The 24,044-nt window shown below is 37.9% G+C and overlaps 1 protein-coding gene across 2 annotated transcripts in view; it reads left to right on the plus strand.

Moving 5' to 3' along the window:
• Positions 1 to 24,044, plus strand: part of LOC108708155 (copine-5) — a 169,653-nt gene that overhangs the window by 96,975 nt on the left and 48,634 nt on the right. For both annotated transcript variants that reach the window (XM_041582039.1, XM_018246554.2), the window contains 7 exons: positions 1,774 to 1,877; positions 2,310 to 2,349; positions 2,509 to 2,585; positions 10,192 to 10,251; positions 18,482 to 18,545; positions 21,331 to 21,434; positions 22,734 to 22,838. In XM_041582039.1, the coding sequence (XP_041437973.1) occupies positions 1,774 to 1,877; positions 2,310 to 2,349; positions 2,509 to 2,585; positions 10,192 to 10,251; positions 18,482 to 18,545; positions 21,331 to 21,434; positions 22,734 to 22,838 (554 nt within the window). The remainder of the gene's footprint in view (positions 1 to 1,773; positions 1,878 to 2,309; positions 2,350 to 2,508; positions 2,586 to 10,191; positions 10,252 to 18,481; positions 18,546 to 21,330; positions 21,435 to 22,733; positions 22,839 to 24,044) is intronic.

The following is a 24,044-nucleotide window of genomic DNA, read 5'->3' on the forward strand; positions in this document are numbered from 1 at the left end:
TGGGCTCTGAGCCGCTGTTAAGAAGCTAAGCTTAGGGGTTGTCACAAATTATCCAGCAGAAAATGAGGTTGGTCTGTAATATAAGATGATGCTACAGGGCTGATTATTAAATTCTGATGCTAATTGGTTTTTGTGCTGCCATGTAGTATAATTATATGTCAGCCTTAAATTGTGAAATTTCTATTCTAGGTGTACTGTATATTGTGAGTGGATGCCTAAGCTCAGTTAGTGACAGCAGCACAGAGCATGTGCAGTGAATCAGCAGAAAACAAGATGGGGTGCTACTGGGGCATCTTTGGAGACACAGATCTTTACTGCTAAAGGGCTGTGGTTGCCTTGGGCTGGTGCAGAAACACAAAACATAATGTACAACATTTCTAGCTACTTATTTAGTTAAGCTTTAGTTCTCCTTTAATCATAGGCTATGCTTAAGTGTTTGTTGAGCATGAAACACATAAGTCTAACTTCATGTCTACCTAAATAAACTACTATTGGTTTTTATACATCTATTTTGGAGATTGCTCTTTGAGCACTACATCAATACTGTTTTCTTCCCCAGAAACACCATGATAATTGATATATGTCTCTCTCTGGCAGAGTGACAAGGAGCTCCAACCTGAGGACAAGGAGTGGGAATTCATATGGCTTGATATAAATGAGTTTCAGATCATGTTTCACTCTTGGAACTAAAATACAAGGATTTGCTAATGTCCAGTGTGCTAAAACCAACTCCATTTAGATTACGATTATGTATCTTAATCACATTCTGAAGGAATTTAGCTTGGAAAACTTGACAGATTTTTCTGCCGATGGTAGGTAATGCTAGGCAACCATATTGTAATCTGTAGGCTATCTATAGTATATCACTTCTTTCCTTACACACTTTTTATCTTTCAGTTCAAGTCCAGTTGGACAAGTTTGGTTAAATGAAAAGTATTAAACCAGTGGAACTACCATCATCTAGATCAAATAGGGTACATCTATTACCTCAAATACTGAATCCCAAACTGAACTCTTTGCTTGTCACAGTGTCTATTTATTTATTGTTGTACATATAAGGTATAATTTGATTTTAAAATGCATACAATCATATTTTGTTTCATTGTAAGAAAGGAAAGGATGCAGAATGAGTAACAGGAAATAAAATGCCTAATTATCAAAACAAACTGATTATTACTTTTTAAAATATTACTTCTAGATTTAATATTGTTTCTGACTCAGATAAGATTTTGTTATATGATGTTGCCTTACTGGCTTGTGCAATGTCTCCTAGAGGACTTTTAACAAGTTTGTTTTTGACAAATCCACCGTGGGCTTCTTAAATTAAAACATCTGCCAACAAAGGGGTAAGGTAAAAGAAGAAACAGTAACAAACCCCTTAAAATTCCTAATGTTCATTATCTTTTTTAATTGTTCCCAGTGTGGCCTTACCCTTAACTTAACTTTGAATTAACTTTTAATATGAAATAGACAGTGATATTCTGAGACAATCTAAAGAAGGCAAATAATTTAAAAAAGTACAAAAAGATAACAAATGAAGACCAAAGGATAAGTTGCTAAGGACAGGACAATCAACATACTAAAATTTAGTGTAAAGCTGAATTAAGTTACCACACAATTGAAATACAGTACATGTCTGTCAAAAGTGAGATTGTGTTACTTTTTCAGTTTCTTCATATTGTTATATACAATAGTATAATATTTTATAGTATATGGTGATACAGCTCTCTCGGAATTTTGCACAGTAATTACTTGGTTTTCAAATTCAAACAGTTTGGACGCACAGAAGTTATTGATAATTCCTTGAACCCGGATTTTGTTCGAAAATTCGTTTTGGATTATTTCTTCGAGGAGAAGCAGAATCTGAGATTTGATCTGTGAGTTCTGTTTTTTTAACATTCAATACTCAGGAACACTTTTTGTTACATAGCCTGTATAAACTCTGCAGGATCCTAATGAATATTGCTAGTGATAATTGTTTTGAAGTGTTCGCATATATTTTGGTAATTATAAATATGTATGCATGTGTGTGTGTGTGTTTGTCTTAATAAAATGAAAGTCATTGCAGAGCTTGCTAGACAAGCTAATGTAAGAATGTCCAGTGCAATGTAAGAATGCTGAATGCCTATTCTGGGAATTTTTTTTTTTACACAAAATATTCTTTTGTACTTTATCTTAATAATAAATTGAATACAATCTATTCTGTATTTTGTTTGTGGCCAGACTTTCATTGCATCTACCCCATGTAATGTAAAATTATTAAATTATCTTAATTTGGAGGTATACTAATTCCTAATTGTTATTTGCAGGTACGATGTTGATGCAAAAAGCCCAGATTTGTCAAAGCACGTGAGTGGTTACTAAATATGGTCACTAATGCTTATATAAAAAGATTTTCAATCATTCACTTTGACCTAAACTTTTCTCTCTTTCTTTCTTGTTCTCACTTTCTATATCACCGTCTGATTCCATGTAAATGCCTTTGCCCTTGCACTGTTTTGTGGGCAGGATTTTCTAGGACAGTGCTTCTGCACACTTGGAGAGATTGTTGGTTCTGCAGGAAGTCGCCTGGAGAAATCATTAATGTAAGGCATCAATTTATATTACCTAGGGGCCTGTTTACACAAATCTCTAAATATTTGCGGTTTTCTAATTTTTTAAAAAAGCTCTAAAAAATTTGAGATTTTTGAAGTGTAAAAACAACAAAAACCTCTAATACATAACTTTGTCAGTAAAAGTTGTCAAGGTCCTATAGAAGTCAATGGGAGCTGCACTGATCCAATTGGACTGCTCTATTCAGACTTTTTTTTCACTACGAGTTAAACTCTTTAACTTGAAAAACTTGAAAAACTTTTTAGAGGTTTTCAAGGTATTTGTATTTTTTAGAGCAGAGTTTTTCTATTCTGATTTTTTAATAAATCTCATGACATTCGTAGTTTTAGAGTTTAGTCATGGTTTCAAAAACCACAAAAATTAGACTGTTGATAAATAGACCCCTTAGGGTGTACATAATAATCTGTATAGATCTATACAAATGTAATCATTTCTTAAAATTTTTAAAAAAATGTATCAAAAAGGGACTCCAACTCTTTAGGATTTAATTGGTTTAAATGTATAGATATTAATATATGACATTTAAGGAAATGTAATTGTTATTGCATTTTTATTCTCTGGGGCGATTAGCTAACAGTAGCCTCTTTGTATGTGACAGAGTAACTAGGACTTTTATATTCATGTGCTTGCCATGGGCTCCTTTAGGTCTGATTTATAAATAAGGATGGTGATTTTAGGCGGTTTATTTGACAAGTTTTTGGTTCATAACAAAGTATCCAAAAACGTACCATGCCTCCTCTCATTGAGTTAAATGCTTCATTGTACTGCTGTTCCACTGTTCCGAAACATCAGTTGTTTTAAGAAGCTTTAGTGCCCTGGAGAATTATGTTGCTGTTTGCAGATATGTTAGGTGTGGTTTCTTTACTTCCAGAGAGCACAGAGGATATTGAAGTGAATGGGTATGAGTGGAGGTAAAACTTAAATCACCTAAGAGTAGTCACACATTTTGTTTGTTGTGTCTGGAAATGCCCTAAAACAGCAATCATGTCATTAGTTACAGTACCATGACAGTACTAAAGCTTATTGTAATAAAAATACCTGGTGATCTAGTGGTACGCGGTGTGGACGGCCTCCGCGCTCCTTCTCCTTCCTCCTCCCGGCGCCATTAGAGTTCTTAGGGCGCGCGCGGCGCGCCTCTTAAAGGCGTGGCGTGATTGCGCCAGCGCACTTTGGCGCAAAATCGCACGTTCCTGGGCGTGGAATTCTTCCCCTAAGGGCTCCTCCCGAAGCCCAACAGTGGTCACACTACTGGTGAAGCCGAGCCGAGACCAGGGTGCTTGGCACTTGTTCTGGTATTGGGTGCCGGTCGTGACACTTATATAGCAAAACACTGGAACATTTTAGTCAAAACCACTGGCAAACTTAGTGCATAAATAAGAAGTAAACATATGCTATCTCCTGAGGGTAGAGGCACATGGGAAATTTGTTGTTGCTCGCAATAAATCTTTGCTACTGTGGGTGACAAAACTTCCCTTGTTTCCTTCCAGCCGGCTAATATTTGAATCACCGGTGGTGACACATACTTGGCATGGGGAAACGTTGGGTAACTTCCGAAAGCTGAAGAGCAAGGAAACTTCAGGCAACTTTGTGCCACATATGTTTCACCACCGCCACTTTAAATGTTAGCTGGTGGGAAGGAAACAAGGCATGTTTTTTTTTTGCTCGCTGTTGGCAAATGTTTATCAGGTTTGACAAAATGTCAAATCTGCCAATACCCTAAAAATGCTACATTTCTATAAATGATAATAGCGTGTGTTCTGTAGCTTACCTCTGATAAAGCAGAATGGAGTAAAAGGGAACACTTATCTTTATTTGAAAGCATTTATGGGTCGTTGTACTGAAAAATGATAGATAACAGTAAAAGTTTTATCTGATTCTCCTTGAATAAAACAAAAACACTGAGAAATGCATTGAAATTGTTTGAAAGTTACTGTTTCATAAATCTAAGCAAACATTTGAGGGAAGGTGTTTGGAAAAGCTTTCTTTGCTAAAGCAATCATTTTTCTGTTCTGCATGGGGGGGGCAAAGATTTGGATAGGTGTTGTTTTACCTTTATTATAGTATTTCTACCTCAGGGACCCTGCTGAACTATATATTTGTCTTACTATCCTGCAGTATAGTGCAGGATTGATTACAAACTACAAACCTTTGCCACTAAAGCATTATTATTAACATAGAGGAGGCAGAGGAGGAGCGGTTGCTGAGGTGTATGAGCCTTGCAGCAGTGTTCATTATAGACTGGAGAGGTGACAGTCTCTGGAGGGGGAGGCCAATTAAAAGAGAGTTACAGTAGTCTAGACACGATATGATGAGAGAGTGAATAAGAATTAAGGCATGAATGAATAAGATCACTGTAACCACTCATTTGTGCAATTTCTGACTCCATTCTGTGTGCATAGTGACAGGTAAATTAGATTTTTGCCTGTCATTACAAACACAGTGTAGAGGATACAAGCAGGATCAGCCTTTTCTCCACCAGGGCACTAAACATTGTTTTACTAGAAAATGCATTGTCTGATGATGATGCTTTGACACTAGTGCGTGAACTTGTGACATGCACAAAACTTTGTATGTACATAAATTAGTACACCTTATGATCTTAGCAACATTGCTGGTGTGCCCTTTGGTAATGATGAACATCTGCATATGTGAGGAAGTAGATTTGAAAGGGATTCTGTCATGGGAAAACATGTTTTTTACAAAATGGATCAGTTAATAGGGCTCTTCCAGCAGAATTCTGCATTGAAAGCCATTTTTCAAAGAGCAAACAGATGTTTATATATTTAATTTTGAAATCTAACATGGGACTATACATGTTGTTACTTTCCCAGGTGCCCTCAGTTATGTGACTTTTGCTCTGATAAACCTAGGGCATTCTTTACTGCTGCACTGAAAGTTGGAGTGATATCAGCCCCCTCCCTTTCCACCCAGAAGCCCATAAGCAGAACAATGGCAAGATAACCAGATAACAGCTTCCTGACACCTGCATCACTAAAAGATTTTCCATGCCCCACCTAGTGGTAGATATGACAACAGAACTCACTAGTAAAAATCCAGGTCCAGCCAACCCAAGTCGCAACTCTTTGGGGCAAATTCACTAAGCCGCGAAGCGCCGAACGCTAGCGTTAATTCGCTAGCGTTTGGCATTTTCGCTACTGCGCAAATTCACTAACGAACGCTGGCATAGTTTCGCTAGTGTTACTTCGCACCCTTACGCCAGGCAAATCTTCGCTAGCGACGAAACTACGCAAATTCACTAACTTGCGCAGTGTACTGAACGCTACCTTTTACGCTAGACTTCCTTCGCCACCTCAGACCTGGCGAAGCGCAATAGAGTAGATAGGGATTGTTTAAAAAAAAGTCAATTTTTTTTCTAAGTCCCAATAAAACGCTGGCGTGTTTTCTACATGATGGCTGATAGGCTGAAAAAGATCGAAAATTTTTTGGGGCTCCCCTTCCTCCCCCCTACATTTCCTGACTCATGGCAACTTACCTAGACAGTGGGTACATGTGTAGGGCAAAATAAAATTTTAATTTGCTGATTTGAAGGTTTTCTAGGCATTTGTAGTGCAGATACGTGTTCCTCCATTGAAATTTGAATTTCACGCCGTGAATTAGCCTTCGCTAGCGTAACTTCGCTTTATATAGCGAATCAACGCTAGCGCAACTTCGCAACCTTACGCTACCCCTGTGCGCAACTTCGGATTTTAGTGAATTTGTGGAGCCCTGGCGAAACTACGCCTAGCGAAGTGCGGCGAAGTGCGGCGAAGTTGCGCCTGGCGCAACTTCGCATCTTAGTGAATTTGCCCCTTTAAAGGGATACTGTCATGGGAAAAAATTTTTTTTCCAAATGAATCCGTTAAAAGTGCTGCTCCAGCAGAATTCTGCACTGAAATCCATTTCTCAAAAGAGCAAACAGATTTTTTTATAATCAATTTTGAAATCTGACATGGGGCTAGACATATTGTCAATTTCCCAGCTGCCCCAAGTCATGTGACTTGTGCTCTGATAAACTTCAATCACTCTTTACTGCTGTACTGCAAGTTGGAGTGATATCACCCCCCTCCCTTTTCCCCCCCAGCAGCCAAACAAAAGAACAATGGGAAGGTAACCAGATAGCAGCTCCCTAACACAAGATAACAGCTGGCTGGTAGATCTAAGAACAACACTCAATAGTAAAAACCCATGTCCCACTGAGACACATTCAGTTACATTGAAAAGGAAAAACAGAAGCCTGCCAGAAAGCATTTCTCTCCTAAAGTGCAGGCACAAGTCACATGACCAGGGGCAGCTGGGAAATTGACAAAATGTCTATCCCCATGTCAGATTTCAAAATTGAATATAAAAAAATCTGTTTGCTCATTTGAGAAATGGATTTCAGTGCAGAATTCTGCTGGAGCAGCACTATTAACTGGTGCGTTTTGAAAAAAACATGTTTTCCCATGACAGTATCCCTTTAAGTTAAACTGAGTGGGAGAAACAATAGCTTATCTGAAAGCACAATGACCTGAGATGGCTGCCTACACATTTGTTGGTTGAAGAATAAAATTTAAAATGATCCTGTTACTTGCAACGTACAAAGTATATTAGTGGTGAATACAATACCATAAAATTATGACAATGAAGTGTGCTGTGTGAAAATAATTCTGGATTGGATAACTCTATAAAATAGGTACATTTTGTTCATAGATAACATATAGTAAACAGACTTTCAAACTTCGCTGCCAACCCTAATCTGTCAGGTGCAGGGTCTTTACACCTTACTCCTGACTATCCTTCATATATTGTCAGTATTTTATCCAGAATCTTTACATAACACTTGAGACACTGTTCTAGACACTAGACACTAGTTAGTGCTGAATGCTATCTACACTGTGTTTAAGAAATGTTCTTAACTATTTGTGGGGCCATTTACGTTTTTGAACAACTTAAGGGACTATTTAAAGGCATGTTAAACCTGTAAAATGTAGAAAAACTTCCCATAATTATAAAGTGCCCAAAGAGCACAACATTTCTTACATTCATATTTAATAACAGACACAGAGTTTGCCCAGGTGCAGTTACCATAGCAGTCAGTAAAGTGTTCTCTTTAAAACAGCTGAACAGCAAATGCTACCTATTAGTAGAACCCCCATTTTACATTTTTCAGGGGACCAAAAAAAATGGTGCAAAATCCAGGAAAATGAAAAACCAGAGAAATACATTATGTATTATATATTGGTAGGACCTCATACATACAGTGAGGGAAATTTAAATTCGGAGACTTTTTGCTATAGGTGATTGGACCTGTAGCAAACTTTGCACCTTTTATTACATTACCCGACTGGTGTGTATATTCTGTATGTAGACGCTCTCTTTCACCCATTTATAAAATTGTTCCAGAGCAACACATGTTGTATGCCAAAAATTTTATACAGCTTTAGACTAGGTCGTATCAATTGAAATGAAAGGCATTGATGTTACAATTTTAGTGCAAGTATTTAAAGCTGCACGTTTTTACTTTTTACTATGACTACAACACTAAAACAAAAAATCACCCAGCAGGGCCAGACTAAGGCAGGGCAGGCACATATGTACTTAGGGGACTCCTGTATTGTGATAACACTGAGCTTTCTCCCTTCTATACAGCAATTTCTGCAGGCAGAACCCAATCCCCTTTCAAATAAAGATTCTCATTTGTGTTTACATGAAAACAAGTTGAGAGAAATGTTTGTGAGTGTATGTGTTTTAGAAAGTGACAACACCTAGCAGTTTAAATAATATGCTATATCACTGGTTGTTTTGCTGTAAAAGAAATATTTAAATTTTCTATACATAAATTAAATTTTTCTAAGAATTATCAATTTTGCTTGTTTGGGCCAAATTGCATGGCATTGCATCACTCCTTAGGGCTAGTCCACACGGGGAGATAGCCCTGCGTTTGCGGTCGCGGCGACAAAGCGCCGCGCCAGTCGCCGCGACCGGCGCAGGCGACAGTTTTGTATGGGCGCCTATGTAAAAACGCCTGTGCTAACCACACGAGGCGATGCGCTTTTCAACAGTCGCCTGAAAAAGCCTGGCGAGGCATTTTCAGGCGACTGTTGAAAAGCGCATCGCCTCGTGTGGTTAGCACAGGCGTTTTTACATAGGCGCCCATACAAAACTGTCGCCTGCGCCGGTCGCGGCGACTGGCTCGGCGCTTTGTCGCCGCGACCGCAAACGCAAGGCTATCTCCCCGTGTGGAATAGCCCTTATGGGGTCAACCAAAGAAGCAGTTTAGGCATACTGTGGTTTGTTCCTATAAGATCACAGTTGATTTGTTAGGTGTGAAGGTAACTATTGGCTGGCTTGGAAGCCCCCTATCATCATTTAAAGGATATAAACAGATTAGAACACTTTTGCCTTCCATGTGTGTAACAAAACGGCAAATGTTCTGCTTATTTGGACCATAGATTCCAAGTGAATGACCTGAGTTTGGCGATTTATTGAACACTGAAGCTGTCAATGAATGGATACAAAAACATTTTTTGACATCCAGGAAAGTGTTGTTAAATAAAAAAAGACCCAACTTCTAGTAATTCCCTAGTTTGCTCAGCAATGAATATGCCCCATAGCATTGTATGCCAAAGAAGCATAGAAATCCAGTCATATTATATATTTGACAATATTTGTGCAAATTGGCATCAGCACGCTGGAGCTCTTCTTGCCCATTGAAATTGCTCTATAGATCTTTAGGGAAAGAAAATCCCAAGTAGTCTTCGTAACAGTAACACTTTTCTTTTATGGACTAAATACCAAAAGATATTTGGTTAACTATGGGTAAGTTTTGCATAGGATCATTTTGGTGATGTTTGCAGCCTTCCTGACATTCAAGATTTTTTTTAACTAGTCCGATTGCCATTTTGGAGTCAGAAAGGAATTTTTCCCCCTCTGTGGAAAATTGGAGAGGCTTCAGATGTTTTTTTTTCCTTCCTCTGGATCAACTAGCAGTTAGGCAGGGTAAAAAAAAGTTCAAAGGTTGAACTTGATGGACATGTGTCTTTTTTCAACCTAACTTACTATGTTACAATGTTACTATGTGTATTGTTAATTCTATTCGAGTTTTCTTATTCGAAGCAAATTTGATTCAAGTTTTCGGGTCGATTCAATTCTAAATTCAACCTTGGAAGACTAATTAGAAGCCACACACACAGGTTGCATTTATAATGGTTCTTTACCCATTTATTATTTTTAAAAAAGAAAGTCTTGTTTAATCCAATAAACTCAACTAAACAAAAAAAAAAGCCAAGGGCTAAGATGAATGCTAAAACTGAATTCACAAATTTACAAATAAGTATTCGTTTATTTCAGTGAGTGAAGTGTCTGAAACTCCCATTCAGTACCGGTACTGATGCTTTTCAGCGTGTAATAGTATAATGGTAGTTTCAGTCACTCCAGCAGCTGAAAGAGGCACTTTTTGTTATTAGCTTAAGCATTTTAGAAAATGTAAAACAATTTACAAAACTGTAAACACAGTTTTCATTATTTCACTGTAACCTATAATTAGCATGTCAGGCATAGAAGGAAAGGGTTCATTCATAGTATTTCCTTTGTGTGTAGAATTGGACAAACTGCACCAAATTCAAGATCAGGAAGATCTACTCAGTCGATGTCAAATGGGTAAGCCTTTTCTCTGCTTATTGTTGACATGCTGAACTTTCCTTCTCATTAAAATTCTATGCTTTATATGGATAATCAAAATAAGTGGTTTTGCTACAGTAAGTTAACACTGAAACTCAATCAAGGATGCAGAATCTGTAGTTAAAAAACTTACCTGTATAAAACTCTGTGAGCCATTAAATTTGAGAATTAACAGAAATGATCTACTGTATATTTTCCAGCAGACAGCTAGTTACAGATTTTAGTATTTTATTACTGCAAGAAATGTTTAACTTGAAAATGTCAGTCAAATTTATTGCACTGGTATTCATCTGTTTCTCCTAACTTGCTTCATGAGTACTTAAAAAAAATCCAAATGCTAACAAACCCTCAGAATAAATCTTACCAGGCTCATGATCCTCAAGTACAGTATGGTACACACAGGCAGAGTGTGGCAGGCAGAGTATGGCACACATAAGGAGCATAGGGCAGACAGAAGATCAGCTTGCATGTTGTTGATTTGTAAAGCCATCCTTCTGTTCACTGCATCTGTCCATGAGCTGAAGGAACATTTTTTCACATACAGGTACTATATTCCCTTACTATACAGATAAATCTAGTATATCTAACATGCTCATACATTGTTTACTATAGGTCATACTCATAGTAGGTATTTATATGCAATCACTTTCCACAGGCAAAACTTTTAATGGAACAATTAATTTATTTTCAAGCATTGTCCACTATGTTTCATAGTATGTTATCATATTGCTGAAATGCTTGCTCAGCTAGAGTGCCTCTACCAGTATAGATCTGCAGAAAGCTATCTTCCATGAAGTTTTAAGCAACAGCAGTGGAAAATTACAAATGGAAGACCCAAACACTCATACTGTATACCATCTCTACTTTAGTTACTCACTTTGCCTTGATTGCTTTGATTGGAGTAACACTGTAATCGGTAATAAAGCATCAGCAGCACTGGTTACAAATTATCAACCAGGACTTTAACCGAACCACATCTTAATAGAAGAACAAACTCATTGTTATTAACTGCAGAGAGGATGAATTTAGGCTGCAGGCAAAATACAAAGGGTTTTTATACAAAGACATGCACAAAATATTGAATATTAAGGTATCTTTGAAGGCCACAATGCAAATTCCCCTAAGCATTATACTCAATGTTTTGTGGCCCTTCACACTTCTTTTAGGGGCAGTTCTTGTGTATCTGTTATTAGAACAGACATATTACTACAAACTCCCATGCCTCCAATATAAATAGCTGTTAAAAACTATAGACTTTTCCAATTGCTATAGAGCACTTCTGTCCAACTTCTATGGTACCTAGGGCCAAAATTATACTGGCCTATGTGGTGGCGGGCCGATAATGGAAGTCAGTGTTGGCCACTCCCCCTTTAAAACCACACCCACTGTAAACCACAACCATGTTACCACAAGACCTTTTAAGATCATATCCATCATCCGTCATGTTAAAAACATACCCTTAAATCAATATGCCTCATCCTCCCCTGTGGATAATACAACAACCCCCCAACACATGATTAAACACCTTAGGGGCCCTTAACAACAATTTCCAAATGCTAACAAACCCCAAGAACAAACCCCAAACAGGCTTACATTCCACACGTGGTGTAGGGCAAGCAGAGAATGGCACACCCAAGCAGCACTGGGCAAGCAGAGAATGGCACACCCAAGCAGCACTGGGCATGCAGAGAATGGCACACACAAGCAGCACTGGGCAAGTAGAGAATGGCACACACAAGCAGCACTGGGCAAGCAGAGATTGGCACACACAAGCAGCACTGGGCAAGCAGAGAATGGCACATCCAAGCAGCACTGGACAAGCAGAGAATGGCACACACAAGCAGCACTGGGCCATCAGAGAATGGCACACCCAAGCAGCACTGAGTAAGCAGAGAATGGCACACACAAGCAGCACTGGAGAAGCAGAGAATGGCACACAAAAGCAGCACTGGGCAAGCAGAGAATGGCACACCCAAGCAGCAATGAGTAAGCAGAGAATGGCACACCCAAGCAGAGAAAAGCAGAGAATGGCACACACAGGAAAGGAAGGCAGAACAGAGCAGAAGACAGAGAAACCTATCATTCTAATATGTACTACATACAGTGACACAGTGCTGGAGCCCGATTAGCATTTTGAATAAAGTGTGAACAGGTGAACAATGTGGGCAGTTTCAGTCTGGGTCTCAGGTGTGAGACCCAGGCTATAAAAAATAGAGGTGTTACAAGTGTGAACAATACAGGGGGATCACAGGTGTGAACAATACAGGGGATTACAGTCTGAATTTGAGGTTTAAACAATACAGGTTTAAACAATAAAGGGGGTCCTGGGCCGCCAGTTGGACAGCCATGCTATAGAGAATACCCAAAATGCTCAGAAAAGTACATACAAAAGATTAATTAAACATTTTTGAATTTATATATAACATGGAAAAATCACAATTAGTCTAATAACATTGCAACGTTTAATTCTTAATGGGTAATTCAATTTAAAGGAATGTAACAAGGTTGCAAAATAAACTTATTGCAGCTAACATATAGTACTCTGCATAAGCATATTAAGCTAGCACATACCATACCACCAATATATACAATTTTCTTTTTAAAGGCAGCCCTTGGGGTGCTCTTAAATAGATTTATCTGGTTGTTTCATGTCAGAATAGAAATAAATATAACTTGACAATGTGAAAGACAACTGTTTAAGATCTCTTCTATTGTTCTAAATAATAGTTGCTTAAAGGCATAGTTCAGTGTAAAACTGGGCAAGTAGATAGGCTGTGCAAAATGTTTCTAATGTAGGGACCTATAGGATTAGCATGCCCCTATAACTTTAAATCCCAACCCTTCCTCCTTTTCCCAAGTTGCTGGGCAAAAACCCATGTATCTAGTTACATTTACATAACCAGTGTTATTGGCCAAGAGGTGTAATGACCACTTCCTACCACACTTCAATGTAGTGCTGGGAAAGGGATGGATCATCCTCTTTGGTTGCTGGTGACCTTACCTACTGAATGTTCCCATTGAGCCTGGGTACACCGAGGCCCAGTAAAGCCATTGCCCTAAAGGGACAACACCTTTAGTGAGAGGGGTGAAGTGGGGGACCAGCGAACCCCGTGAATGAGGTTAGCTAGAATAGGTTATATCTGTTATAGACTCTTTAGGAGAGTAAGATAGAGAGATCAGATATCAAGAGCAGCTTAGTTTCCTTTAGTGAAGGGACCACAGTGGATAGGGCATCAGGCAAGACTCCTACTCCCTGACCTCTCCACTGGGTGGGATCCGGAGCACTTTGAGGTATATCTGCCTGAAGGAATTGATGTACTGCTTGACTACAATGCCTTATGGGAGTCACATTCCTGAGCCGTGTCATCCAACCTGTTCTAGAATGTGATGTTATATCTGCCTATACCTCATCATATGTAAGTAAACCTGTGGTCATTTGCCTTGAACAAATAAACTACCCATCTTTTGTTTCACCCTAAGAACCTCCTGGCGTCCATCATTTTTCTATTTTACTGCATAATAATCTGAGAGTTGTAGTTCTACTACACCCTTGTTGGAATCTTCCACTTAGCGAAAGCCCTGACCTGAAGTGTTGAGTCACAATGTAACCCATGCTCCTATCACTAGCTGGACATTAACTTCTTTTGGTCTGCTTAGTCCAAATTAGCGTTACACCAATATAGTTAGTTAGCCAAAAATGTAATGTATAAAGGCTGGCGTGACTGGATGTGTAACATAATAGTCATCACACACCTGCTTTTCAGATCTCTTGGTTTCCACTGATTGGTTACCAGGCAGTAACCAATCAGAGACTTGAGGGAGGGCACATGGGTCAAACATTTGCTTTTGAATCTGAGCTGCATGCTAAGGATCAATTGCAAATTCACTGAACAGTTATGTCCCATGTGGCCCCCCTTCAAGTCGCTGACTAACTCAGAGTTAGAGAGCTAAAAAGCAGAAAGTAGTGTTCTGGCAATTATGTTAGACATCCAGTCACTCCAGCCTTTATACATAAAATTTTTGGCTAACTATATTAGAATTTTTTTTTTTAGTATGCACAGTCTATATATTTACCCAGTTTTTATTTTTACGGTACACTGAATTGTTCCTTTAAAAGAGCAGCAGAGGAGTGCTGTTAAACCTCTGACACTGAATGCTGTGAGCATAGAAAAAAAGATAACATGACAAATGAAACCAAATATAATAAAATAAACAGGTCTAATTATTACCAGGCCACACAATGCAAAAACTGCACAAATTTGCATTACTGTTTACAAAGATTCCAACATAACTGTGCCTGCTGTAATCTGGTGTATTGTATACATTTGACTGTAAAAGGTAAAATATGCTGTTTTCCTGTGATCAAACCTTTTTTCTATAATTGCATTTGTCTAAAGAATTTTTGTCAACTAGAAATCTGTGTAAATTACACTTATTACCAGTTACCACACTACCTGCTAAAGGGCTATCAATTGTATATATCCTGTCCCCTGCCCCATCCTAAGAAAACTATTTTCTTTTGCTTTTTTATTTTACAAAGAAGATGTGAATATACATGCCAATTGTAGCTAATACGTTCTTGGTCTGGTCAGTTCTACCGTCACTTTAGTTGCAACATTTTACTATGCTTTTATATAGCAAGCATTACCAGCAACTTGTTATATTAAGGTTGGGCATCAAAACAGTGACGCGAATTTATGCAATTTTTTACACCACTTTTTTCAGACACATTTATAACCACCATAAATTGATTCTTAAAGGGGAAGGAAACCTAGTCGGCGCAAACCCCCCACCCTCCCTCCCGTTTGTGGCCCACCCTCCCTCCTCCCCCCTGGCCTACCCGTCCTGCTGGGCAAATGCCCATAACTTGTTACTTACCCTTCTGCCCAGGTCCAGTCCAGGGAGTTCACAGGCGACATCTTCTTCCACGCGATCTTCTTCCTGCTGTGAACGGCGTTTTGGCGCATGCGCAGTAGGAGCATTTCACCGGTACGGATCTACTGCACATGCGCCAAAAGTCACGCGCATGCGCAGTAGATCGTACCGGCGAAATGATCCTACTGCGCATGCGCCGTTCAAGCAGGAAGAAGTTCGCGTGGAAGAAGATGTCGTCTGTGAACTCCCTGGACTGGACCTGCGCAGAAGGGTAAGTAACAAGTTAGGGGCATTTGACCAACGGGACGGGTAGGCCAGGGGGGAGGAGGGAGGGTGGGGGGTTTGCGCCGACTAGGTTTCCTTCCCCTTTAAAGATCAAGTGTATTGATCTAGAGCTGTGCTGTCCAACTTCTGTGGTACTGGGGGCTGGATTTTTTCTTGCCTACATGGTAGCGGGCCGATAATGGAAGCCAGTGTTGACCACTCCCTGTTTTAAACCACACCCACTTTAAACCACACCCATATTACCATGAGACACATTACCACATGTCCACATTAATGGTGGTAGCACACAAAAAACCAAATGGTTGGTGCTCACTGCAGGGATATCACTCATCACTCATGTGAAAAAAAGGTTTCATATTAAAGGAAAACTATACTCCCTGAACAATGTAGGTCTCTATAAAAATATATTGCATAAAACAGCTCATGTGTAAAACCCTGCTTCATGTAAATAAAACATTTTCATAATAATGTACTTTTTTAGTAGCCTGTGCCATTGGGTAATCATAAATAGAAAGTTGCCATTTTAAAAAATAATGGCCGCCCCCTGGGATCGTAGGATTCACTGTGCACACAAACAAACCAAACAAACCATACATGTTAGGTCATATGAGCCAATTAACAGACAGAGTTCTATCTTTTGTTTCCAAACTTCTTCTCCTCCTGTTACAGTTAGAGCTGCAGTATTTCTGGTCAGGTGATCTCTGAGGCAGCACACAGACCTTTACAAAATGAAGGTTTAAGGCAAGAGATGTAAAAGGGCAATATTTACTAAAATATATATACCAGTTTGGTAAGATTATTTAATATGCCACTTAATATGATATAAACTATCTGTTGCTTACATATTCATTTTGGGTTAAAGTTTTCCTTTAAGATATGCTACATACAGTGACACAGTGCTGGTGCCCTTCCAGCAGATTGTATAAGTGTGAACAATGGGGCTTTAGGGGTGGTAACAATAGAAGTGTTCCAAGTGTGAACAATGCAGGGGGGATTACATGTGTAAGAAATACAGGGGATTACAGTCTGAATTTGAGGTTTTAACAATGATGTTAATCTCTGTAGTGATACCTTTTAAATTTTACACATTGTAAGCAGACACATTTTACAGGAATTCCTTTAGTAGGTAAACTTGCTTTGCAAATCCAAAAATTTACTATAATGTGCTGTACTGTAACTGTTGAGGGGTGACACCTTGGAAAGGTATGGCACTGTGGCCCTGCTGATTTTACACTAGAAGCCTAAATAAAAGGAGCCATTTTGATACTAGCTTTACTTCTGTTACTAACTGATGGCTGTGTATTTATACTGTATTAAGCTACTGCCACACAAACCCATTTCTCTGCCTGCATTTATATACAGACGTATGATGTAACTGTGTTGACAAGCATGACATTAGCCTGCGTGCAGACACACAGAATGGACTTTGGTATGAAAATGCATTCTGTGGTGTTTCTATTCCAAAATCTACTCCATGGGGGTAATTTATCAAAATCTGATTTTTTTCAGATTTTCAGATTCAGATTTTTTTTCAGTTCTTCAAATTTGAAATGGGACCTTTGCCGTTGACTTCTACAGGACCCCGACAGCTTGGAGATGGAGTATTTTCTGACTTTTCTGACTTTAAGCAGCCTTGGTTATAAATAAATCATGAAATATTCAAATTCTTTTTTCACTAAAAAATCTGATTTTATAGCAAAACTAGAATTTTTCAGACTTTAATGAGTAACCCCCTTCATGTGTCTGCACACAGGACAATGCTCTGCCTGTCAGTGCAGTTACATCATGTATCTACTCTATAAGAAGTCAACTTAAAATTTGAAAATTGTTTTTCTTATGATTGTTGAACTTGATGTATCTTTTTTGAGCCTGTGTTACTATGATATGTCTTTTTCGATTTGCTTTCAACCTACATGAAACTTTTTATTTCACATTGCCTGATTGTATTTTAAGGCAATATATTTAATAATATTGGTATAATTTTTTTTAATTAATCATTAATCATTTATTATTATTTCTCTTTTATAACACTTCCAGTCAAACCACCACCTTGTTGCTAGGGGTAACAGTAGCAAACATTTTGTTTACATTATACAGAGGTTAATATTTTGGTGAACAACTTTTTTCATCATTGTACCTTGCAGGAAACTGTTACTTCATATTAGTTAAACATTAATATATGTATACTAGGCATGTACTGAGGTCAGGTTCATACAGTATAAAGATTGCAATTAATTAACTGGATGTGATGGAACTCACGCAGCACCTATAGTACAATTTACACCTTTAAAATTGGTATTTTCAAATAACAACATACAAGCTTCCTATTTTTACTGACTGCTTTTTTTGTTTCTGTAATATCTTTCTGTTAAAAGAATCATTGCTTATTTTTTAGGCAAGCTATATATTAAAGATATTTTCTTTCTTGAGTGAATATAAATAATTGCATTTTCTTTAGCGTTTTCATTTTTGAATGTTATATGTTGTGTTACAGTTACAATTGCAGTTAGTTTTAGGGCTCAACTCCAAGGGTGTCTTTCGTTGTATGAGCTCGGAAAGACATAATGCAGGAGGCAATACGGATGTAGTGGCAGGCGTCCAAATAGTATGGGAATGAATGAAAAGTCACAGGTAAAAACTCCACACAATGAGACTGTCGGTTGAATATGCAGCTTTCTGCGTTCACATCCCACAGTCGTGTTGTGTCGGATGGAATGGAATTTTTACCTGCGACTTTTTTGTTCACCCCCATTCTATTTGGAAGCCTGCTACTACATCCATCTTGTCTCCTGCGTTATGTTGTTCCAACCTCACCCAAGGAAAGACTCCTGTGGAGTTGAGCCCTTAAAGGTTTTTTTTAATTGCAATCAGCTGTGGTTTTAGTCAAACATGATTAATGTGGGTTGTGAATTCTTGTATTTGTGTGTTATATCATTCCAATACTCACACTTAAAATTATATGCTAGCACTTGTGGAGATACTTTCAATGCATACTTGAGGAATGCTATTCATGCTATTCTAACTTTGCTCATTGTCTCTCATATTTTAGTGGCATTCCCAGTAAGAAGTGTGGTGTCATCATCATATCAGCAGAAGAACTTAGCAACTGCAGGGTATATATTATTTTTAGCATGTTACTCAGTATGATGTTGAGAAATTATTTTAGTTATTTACCTGCCATCTCCAAACAATATTGGGTCATTTTGTCTATAGTAGCAAAAAAATGTCAAGTCTTTAAGTCTTGCAAAAAGTCACAAAATACCCATTATTGTAAAGTTTTGAGCATTACATTGGGAGGGTCTACATACTGTATGTAGTCAGTGTCACCATTATCAGACAGTGTTTTTCAAATAGTTTCAGGATGCAAATGTTTGCCACTGATTGTGTATGAAGGCTTTGATGAGTGTGAAGTGCCAGGTGTACAGGAACAAAGAAGATCAGAGGTGTCTAAAACATACTGATCTGATAGTAGGCACTCCCTATTACAGTGACACATGGAAATGTAGGTTATCAAGGCACAGGTGAAATCTAACAGTGAATGTCAGCCCTTTAAATTTTCCCCAAACCTCCATATTCTTAGAATATGGACCTAAGTGCCCCTGATCATAGCCTTATGAATGAGAAAAGAGTACATTTTCTTACCAAATACTTGGTGTTTGTAGCCCTTTTACTCGGGAAGGCATATTTATCAAAATTTATAGTATATATAACCGTGTGTGTGTATGTATATATATATATATATATTTTTATTTTTTTTCTCTCTTTCCTGCCCTCCATTTCTTTTTAGCTTGGGGTAGTGAGCACTAAATATGAAGAGACTCAGGGCCCTATCACAGGGGGTGATTCATTGTCCAACGGGATAACTCCTGTGATAACACACCTTAATACTTGCCTCTTTGCATTAGTTGGAATTGCCGCATGTAAAATTACATGCTGTGACCCTGGGTAATTGGCCAAAAATCATAGGGAGAAAAAGGCCTTGGGACAGATATCATTTGATCTCAAAATGTTTTTGTATGTGATTGCCTGTGAACTGGCGCAAGTTCCTTTGGCTAAATTGGGGATTTACAGAATTCAGATGTAGACTCCTGACTGATGAATGCTTTCTGATAAAATTGATCCCAGGGACCTTAAATTGTAATCTCCACTGACACAGGGACTGATATAAATGATGAACAATCTTTATAATGTACTTATAATTAATAATAACAACAACTCCTAAGGACAAAGAAAGGAACAGTGATTGGTATCCCTATGTGTATATATATGTGATCCTTACTTAACCTAAACTATAGGTAGAGGTCTGACAAAGTCAGATAAAGTAACGAATTTAGCAATTTTTTAAGAGAAAGAAACCCCACCAAATAGTTAATACTGTATCTATAAGTTAACTCAAACCTTAAATTGCAAAACTGAGGTAATTAACACTGATAATAATAATTAGTAAAGAGGTTCTATCTAATAACTTAAGTAAAGTGCTAGTGCAAATAAATAGTGTGAAATCAATCAGCCACAAAGACTGATGATAAAAAATTGATTACTGCTAAATCAAAAGGGTATATTAACCCACCAATAGATTCCAATACCACCCCTTAATAAATAAGTTCATTCATTAATTAATTAGTAAGGTGCAATTATTCAAATAGAATTAGCAAATTAATATTGCAATTAAGTTCCACCAGTAAAGTGCAGTGCAATAAATAGGCTAAAAAATGAGACTTGGTAATTAATTAACAAGTTAAAAAGGAGTAATTAAAAATTGACCAAAAATTCCATATGGGTTAAAAAGTCACCCGGTCACAATCCATAGATAAAGTTCATAGAAAATTGAAAATATAGAGGGTGGAGTAGTCCCAAAATCTAACTGCCTATTTTTGTTTCTAAGGCCTGGGACACCACAAAGTAAAGACAGGACAGGGTAACCGGAGATGTGGCCTTGTAACTTAACTTGCCCTAACAATTAAAAGAGGCTAAATAGCCCTAAAAAGCCACAAACCCACGGCCCCTTAGAACAGAAGGAAGATGGAATAGGTGGTAAGACAAGAGGATTAGACCAGAATTCCAGCCCACATCAAATATATTGTAACCAGTTTGTTTACCTAAGGGAAATATTTCTTCAGAGTCAGAATATTATCTTAGGAGACCAATTTTCAAAAGAACGCCGACATGCATTTCGCTTAGGAGCTTTGTCAAGGCGAAAGTGATGAGTCCATATGGTATACGCCTAGAAATAGACTTCCGCATTGGCGTCACTGTAATCACTTCTCGCGAGATCCTGGTCATAGAAGATGCGCCGAACCATCATCACTTTACTTAAGTTATTAGACAGCACCTCTTTACTAATTATTATTATCAGTATTAATTACCCCAGTTTTGCAATTTAAGGTTTGAGTTAACTTGGTATAGATACAGTATTAACTATTTGGTGGAACAACTCCTAAGGACCCATCCAAATATATATATATAGGTAATCCCGATTTCCCTTCTGGCCATGATCCAGTATAGTATATAAAATCCATTCCATAAAGTAAGATTTTTCCCTGACTTTTTCCTGAAGGAGATAATATTGTACTTTATATCCTGGACAACACTGCTTTTCAGAATATTACACATTGTTTTTTGCAAAATTAAGTTTTACAACATAATGTTCAGTAATATGGTTTGTTTCTTTGTGGTCTTTTTTGTTATATACTGTACTGTAGATATAAATAAATATAGCTATAAAACAAATTACAAACCCAGAATGTTATTTTTCATGAGAGAGGTCCTCTAGAATCAGGTGAATTTAAAGAGTTCACCCTTTTCTGTTTTACTCAAAATAAGTAAACTGCAGTTTGTTCTCAGAGAAGGTAAATCATGTTTCTCATCATATTCCTTTCTAACCTACTCTTTCATTAGGATATCGCTACAGTGCAATTTAGTGCCCACAAACTGGATAAGAAAGACTTTTTTGGAAAATCTGATCCTTTCATGGTTTTTTATAGAAGCAATGAAGATGGGACGTAAGTGAATTATATTAATAATAAGTATGCATGCTTTTTTTATTAATAAAGCATGGTACATGTTATGCAGAATGCCCAGGACCTGGGGTTTTCCGGATAAGGAATCTTTCAGTAATTTGGATCTCCTTAATTCTACAAAAAATAATTTAAACATTAAATAAACCCAATAGGAATATTTTGCCTCCAATAAGTTAAATAAATTCATAGTTAAGATCAATTGCAAGGTACAGTTTTATTATTGCATAAAAACAATCATTTTACAAGGTTAGAATTGTTTGATTAAAATGGAGTCTAAGGGAGATGGCTTTCCAATAATTCAGAACTTTCTGGATTATGGGTTCTTGAATAATGGATCCCATACCTGTACCAGCCTGTAAATTCCACACACATTTTTCCCTGCCTATATACACTTAGGGGCAGATTTATTAAAATGTGAGATTAGAGCTCACCACAGAAAATTCCTATGGGATTTTTAGAAGTGTATTTATCGTTGTGTGAAAGTTTGCCATTTGATAAATACAATTGTAAACATCCCAATGGAATAAATAGAAAGTGGGTGAATTTTAACCTCACATTTTAATAAATCTGCCCCCAAGAAAAAAGTAAATTAGTCTCTGAGTAAAAGGAAATTTTGTGTATAAGTAAAAAGCTTCCATTCAGAATGGTGCCCACTACAGCTATTTTTTGCATTGAAAAATGCGTGAACACCAAAGTCCCTCTTAGGTCACACCCATTTGGGTATGGATCATTTGCAGTCAATTTACTAACCACACCAAAGTTTGCACCAAAGTGGTCTATTGTACAATTTTGTAACAGTTTTCAGTGGATGCAATTTCACTGCATTTTTGGGAAAAACTATTGCATTGTTGGGGGAAGGGGATAAAGCAAATCTAGCTGATTATTTTGACAGTATATTTCTGATAGCAAATGAGGCCCAGTGTCCTTCAGGCACTTTGCCCATCTTATAAATAAGTGGAAAACCAATAGGTGATGTAGATTAAAATACATATAACAATTGTAGGATATTCAATCAATCCACTTAACAGAGTATTAACTTATACAGTAACAGTGTTTAGAACCAACCTCTCATCAGGAAGGGCAATTAGAAGGCCTTTGTGATAATTTAAATAGAACATTCAGAGGTGTTCAGAAAAGGAGTACCAAAAAAAAAAAGACATCTTAAATATAGTATTTAGAGATGTCACACGAATGGCTATATAGCAGAAGTGTGTGTTGAGGAGGCTATTTGGACAATTATTCTGTTTTTCAAGGGTTTAACTATAATGTTATTATCTATAGATATACCATCTGCCACAAAACAGAGTATGTGAAGAATACACTGAGTCCTGTTTGGCAGAAATTCTCCATTCCAGTAAGAGGGCTGTGCAATGGAGACTATGACAGGTAATGAGATTAACAAATAATCAATAAACATTATGCAATTCTTTACAAAAATTAGCTTAACGTACTCTAATGGAGCTAACACACTGGCAGATTTGAGTAGATTTAGTCGCCTGGTGACTAATCGCCTCTTCTGCGGGGCAACTCGTGGCACTTCGATTTCCAAAGTCGCCTGAAGTTTCCTCGTGAGGCAACTTCGAGTGACTTTGGAAATCTAAGCGCCACAAGTGCATTGGCGCTGGCGTTTTCTCATAATAGCAGGCGGAAGGCAGGGGGAAGGCAGTTCAGGGAGACTGTCGCCCGCAAAAGAGATGATTAGTCGCCAGGCAACTAAATCTCCCCGAATCTGCCCGTGTGCTTTTTCACCTATAGAAGCTCTTTATAACTTATCCCTAGCACCAATTTGCCAATTAAGGGCTTCTTTGCTTGCTACTTTAATCAAGGTGCAATGTATAGGATGCACAGATGTAATGGAGCCCTTGAATCAATATTTGCCTTGAAGATGTGTTACTGCAAGGATTTCCTTTGCATGTTGCACCTACATGTTGCTTTGTGGTTAAATAATATAACACTACAATAAAGGTGGAAACCCTGCTTTTAAAGGGATACTGTCATGGGAAAATTTTTTTTTTCAAAATGAATCAGTTAATAGTGCTGCTCCAGCAGAATTCTGCACTGAAATCCTTTTCTCAAAAGAGCAAACAGATTTAATTTATATTCAGTTTTGAAATCTGACATGGGGCTAGACATATTGTCAATTTCCCAGCTGCCCCAAGTCATGTGACTTGTGCTCTGATAAACTTCAATCACTCTTTACTGCTGTACTGCAAGTTAGAGTGAGATCACCCCCCTCCCTTTTTCCCCCCAGCAGCCAAACAAAAGAACAATGGGAAGGTAACCACATAACAGCTCCCTAACACAAGATAACAGCTGCCTGGTAGATCTAAGAACAGCACTCAATAGTAAAATCCCATGTCTCACTGAGACACATTCAGTTATATTGAGAAGGAAAAACAGCAGCCTGCCAGAAAGCATTTCTCTCCTAAAGTGCAGGCACAAGTCACATGACTGGTGGCAGCTGGGAAATTGACAAAATGTCTAGCCCCATGTCAGATTTTAAAATTGAATATAAAAAAATCTGTTTGCTCTTTTGAGAAATGGATTTCAGTGCAGAATTCTGCTGGAGCAGCACTATTAACTGATTCATTT

The sequence above is a fragment of the Xenopus laevis genome, chromosome 2L, assembly GCF_017654675.1.
Source record: "Xenopus laevis strain J_2021 chromosome 2L, Xenopus_laevis_v10.1, whole genome shotgun sequence".
NCBI classification, from domain to species: domain Eukaryota; kingdom Metazoa; phylum Chordata; class Amphibia; order Anura; family Pipidae; genus Xenopus; species Xenopus laevis.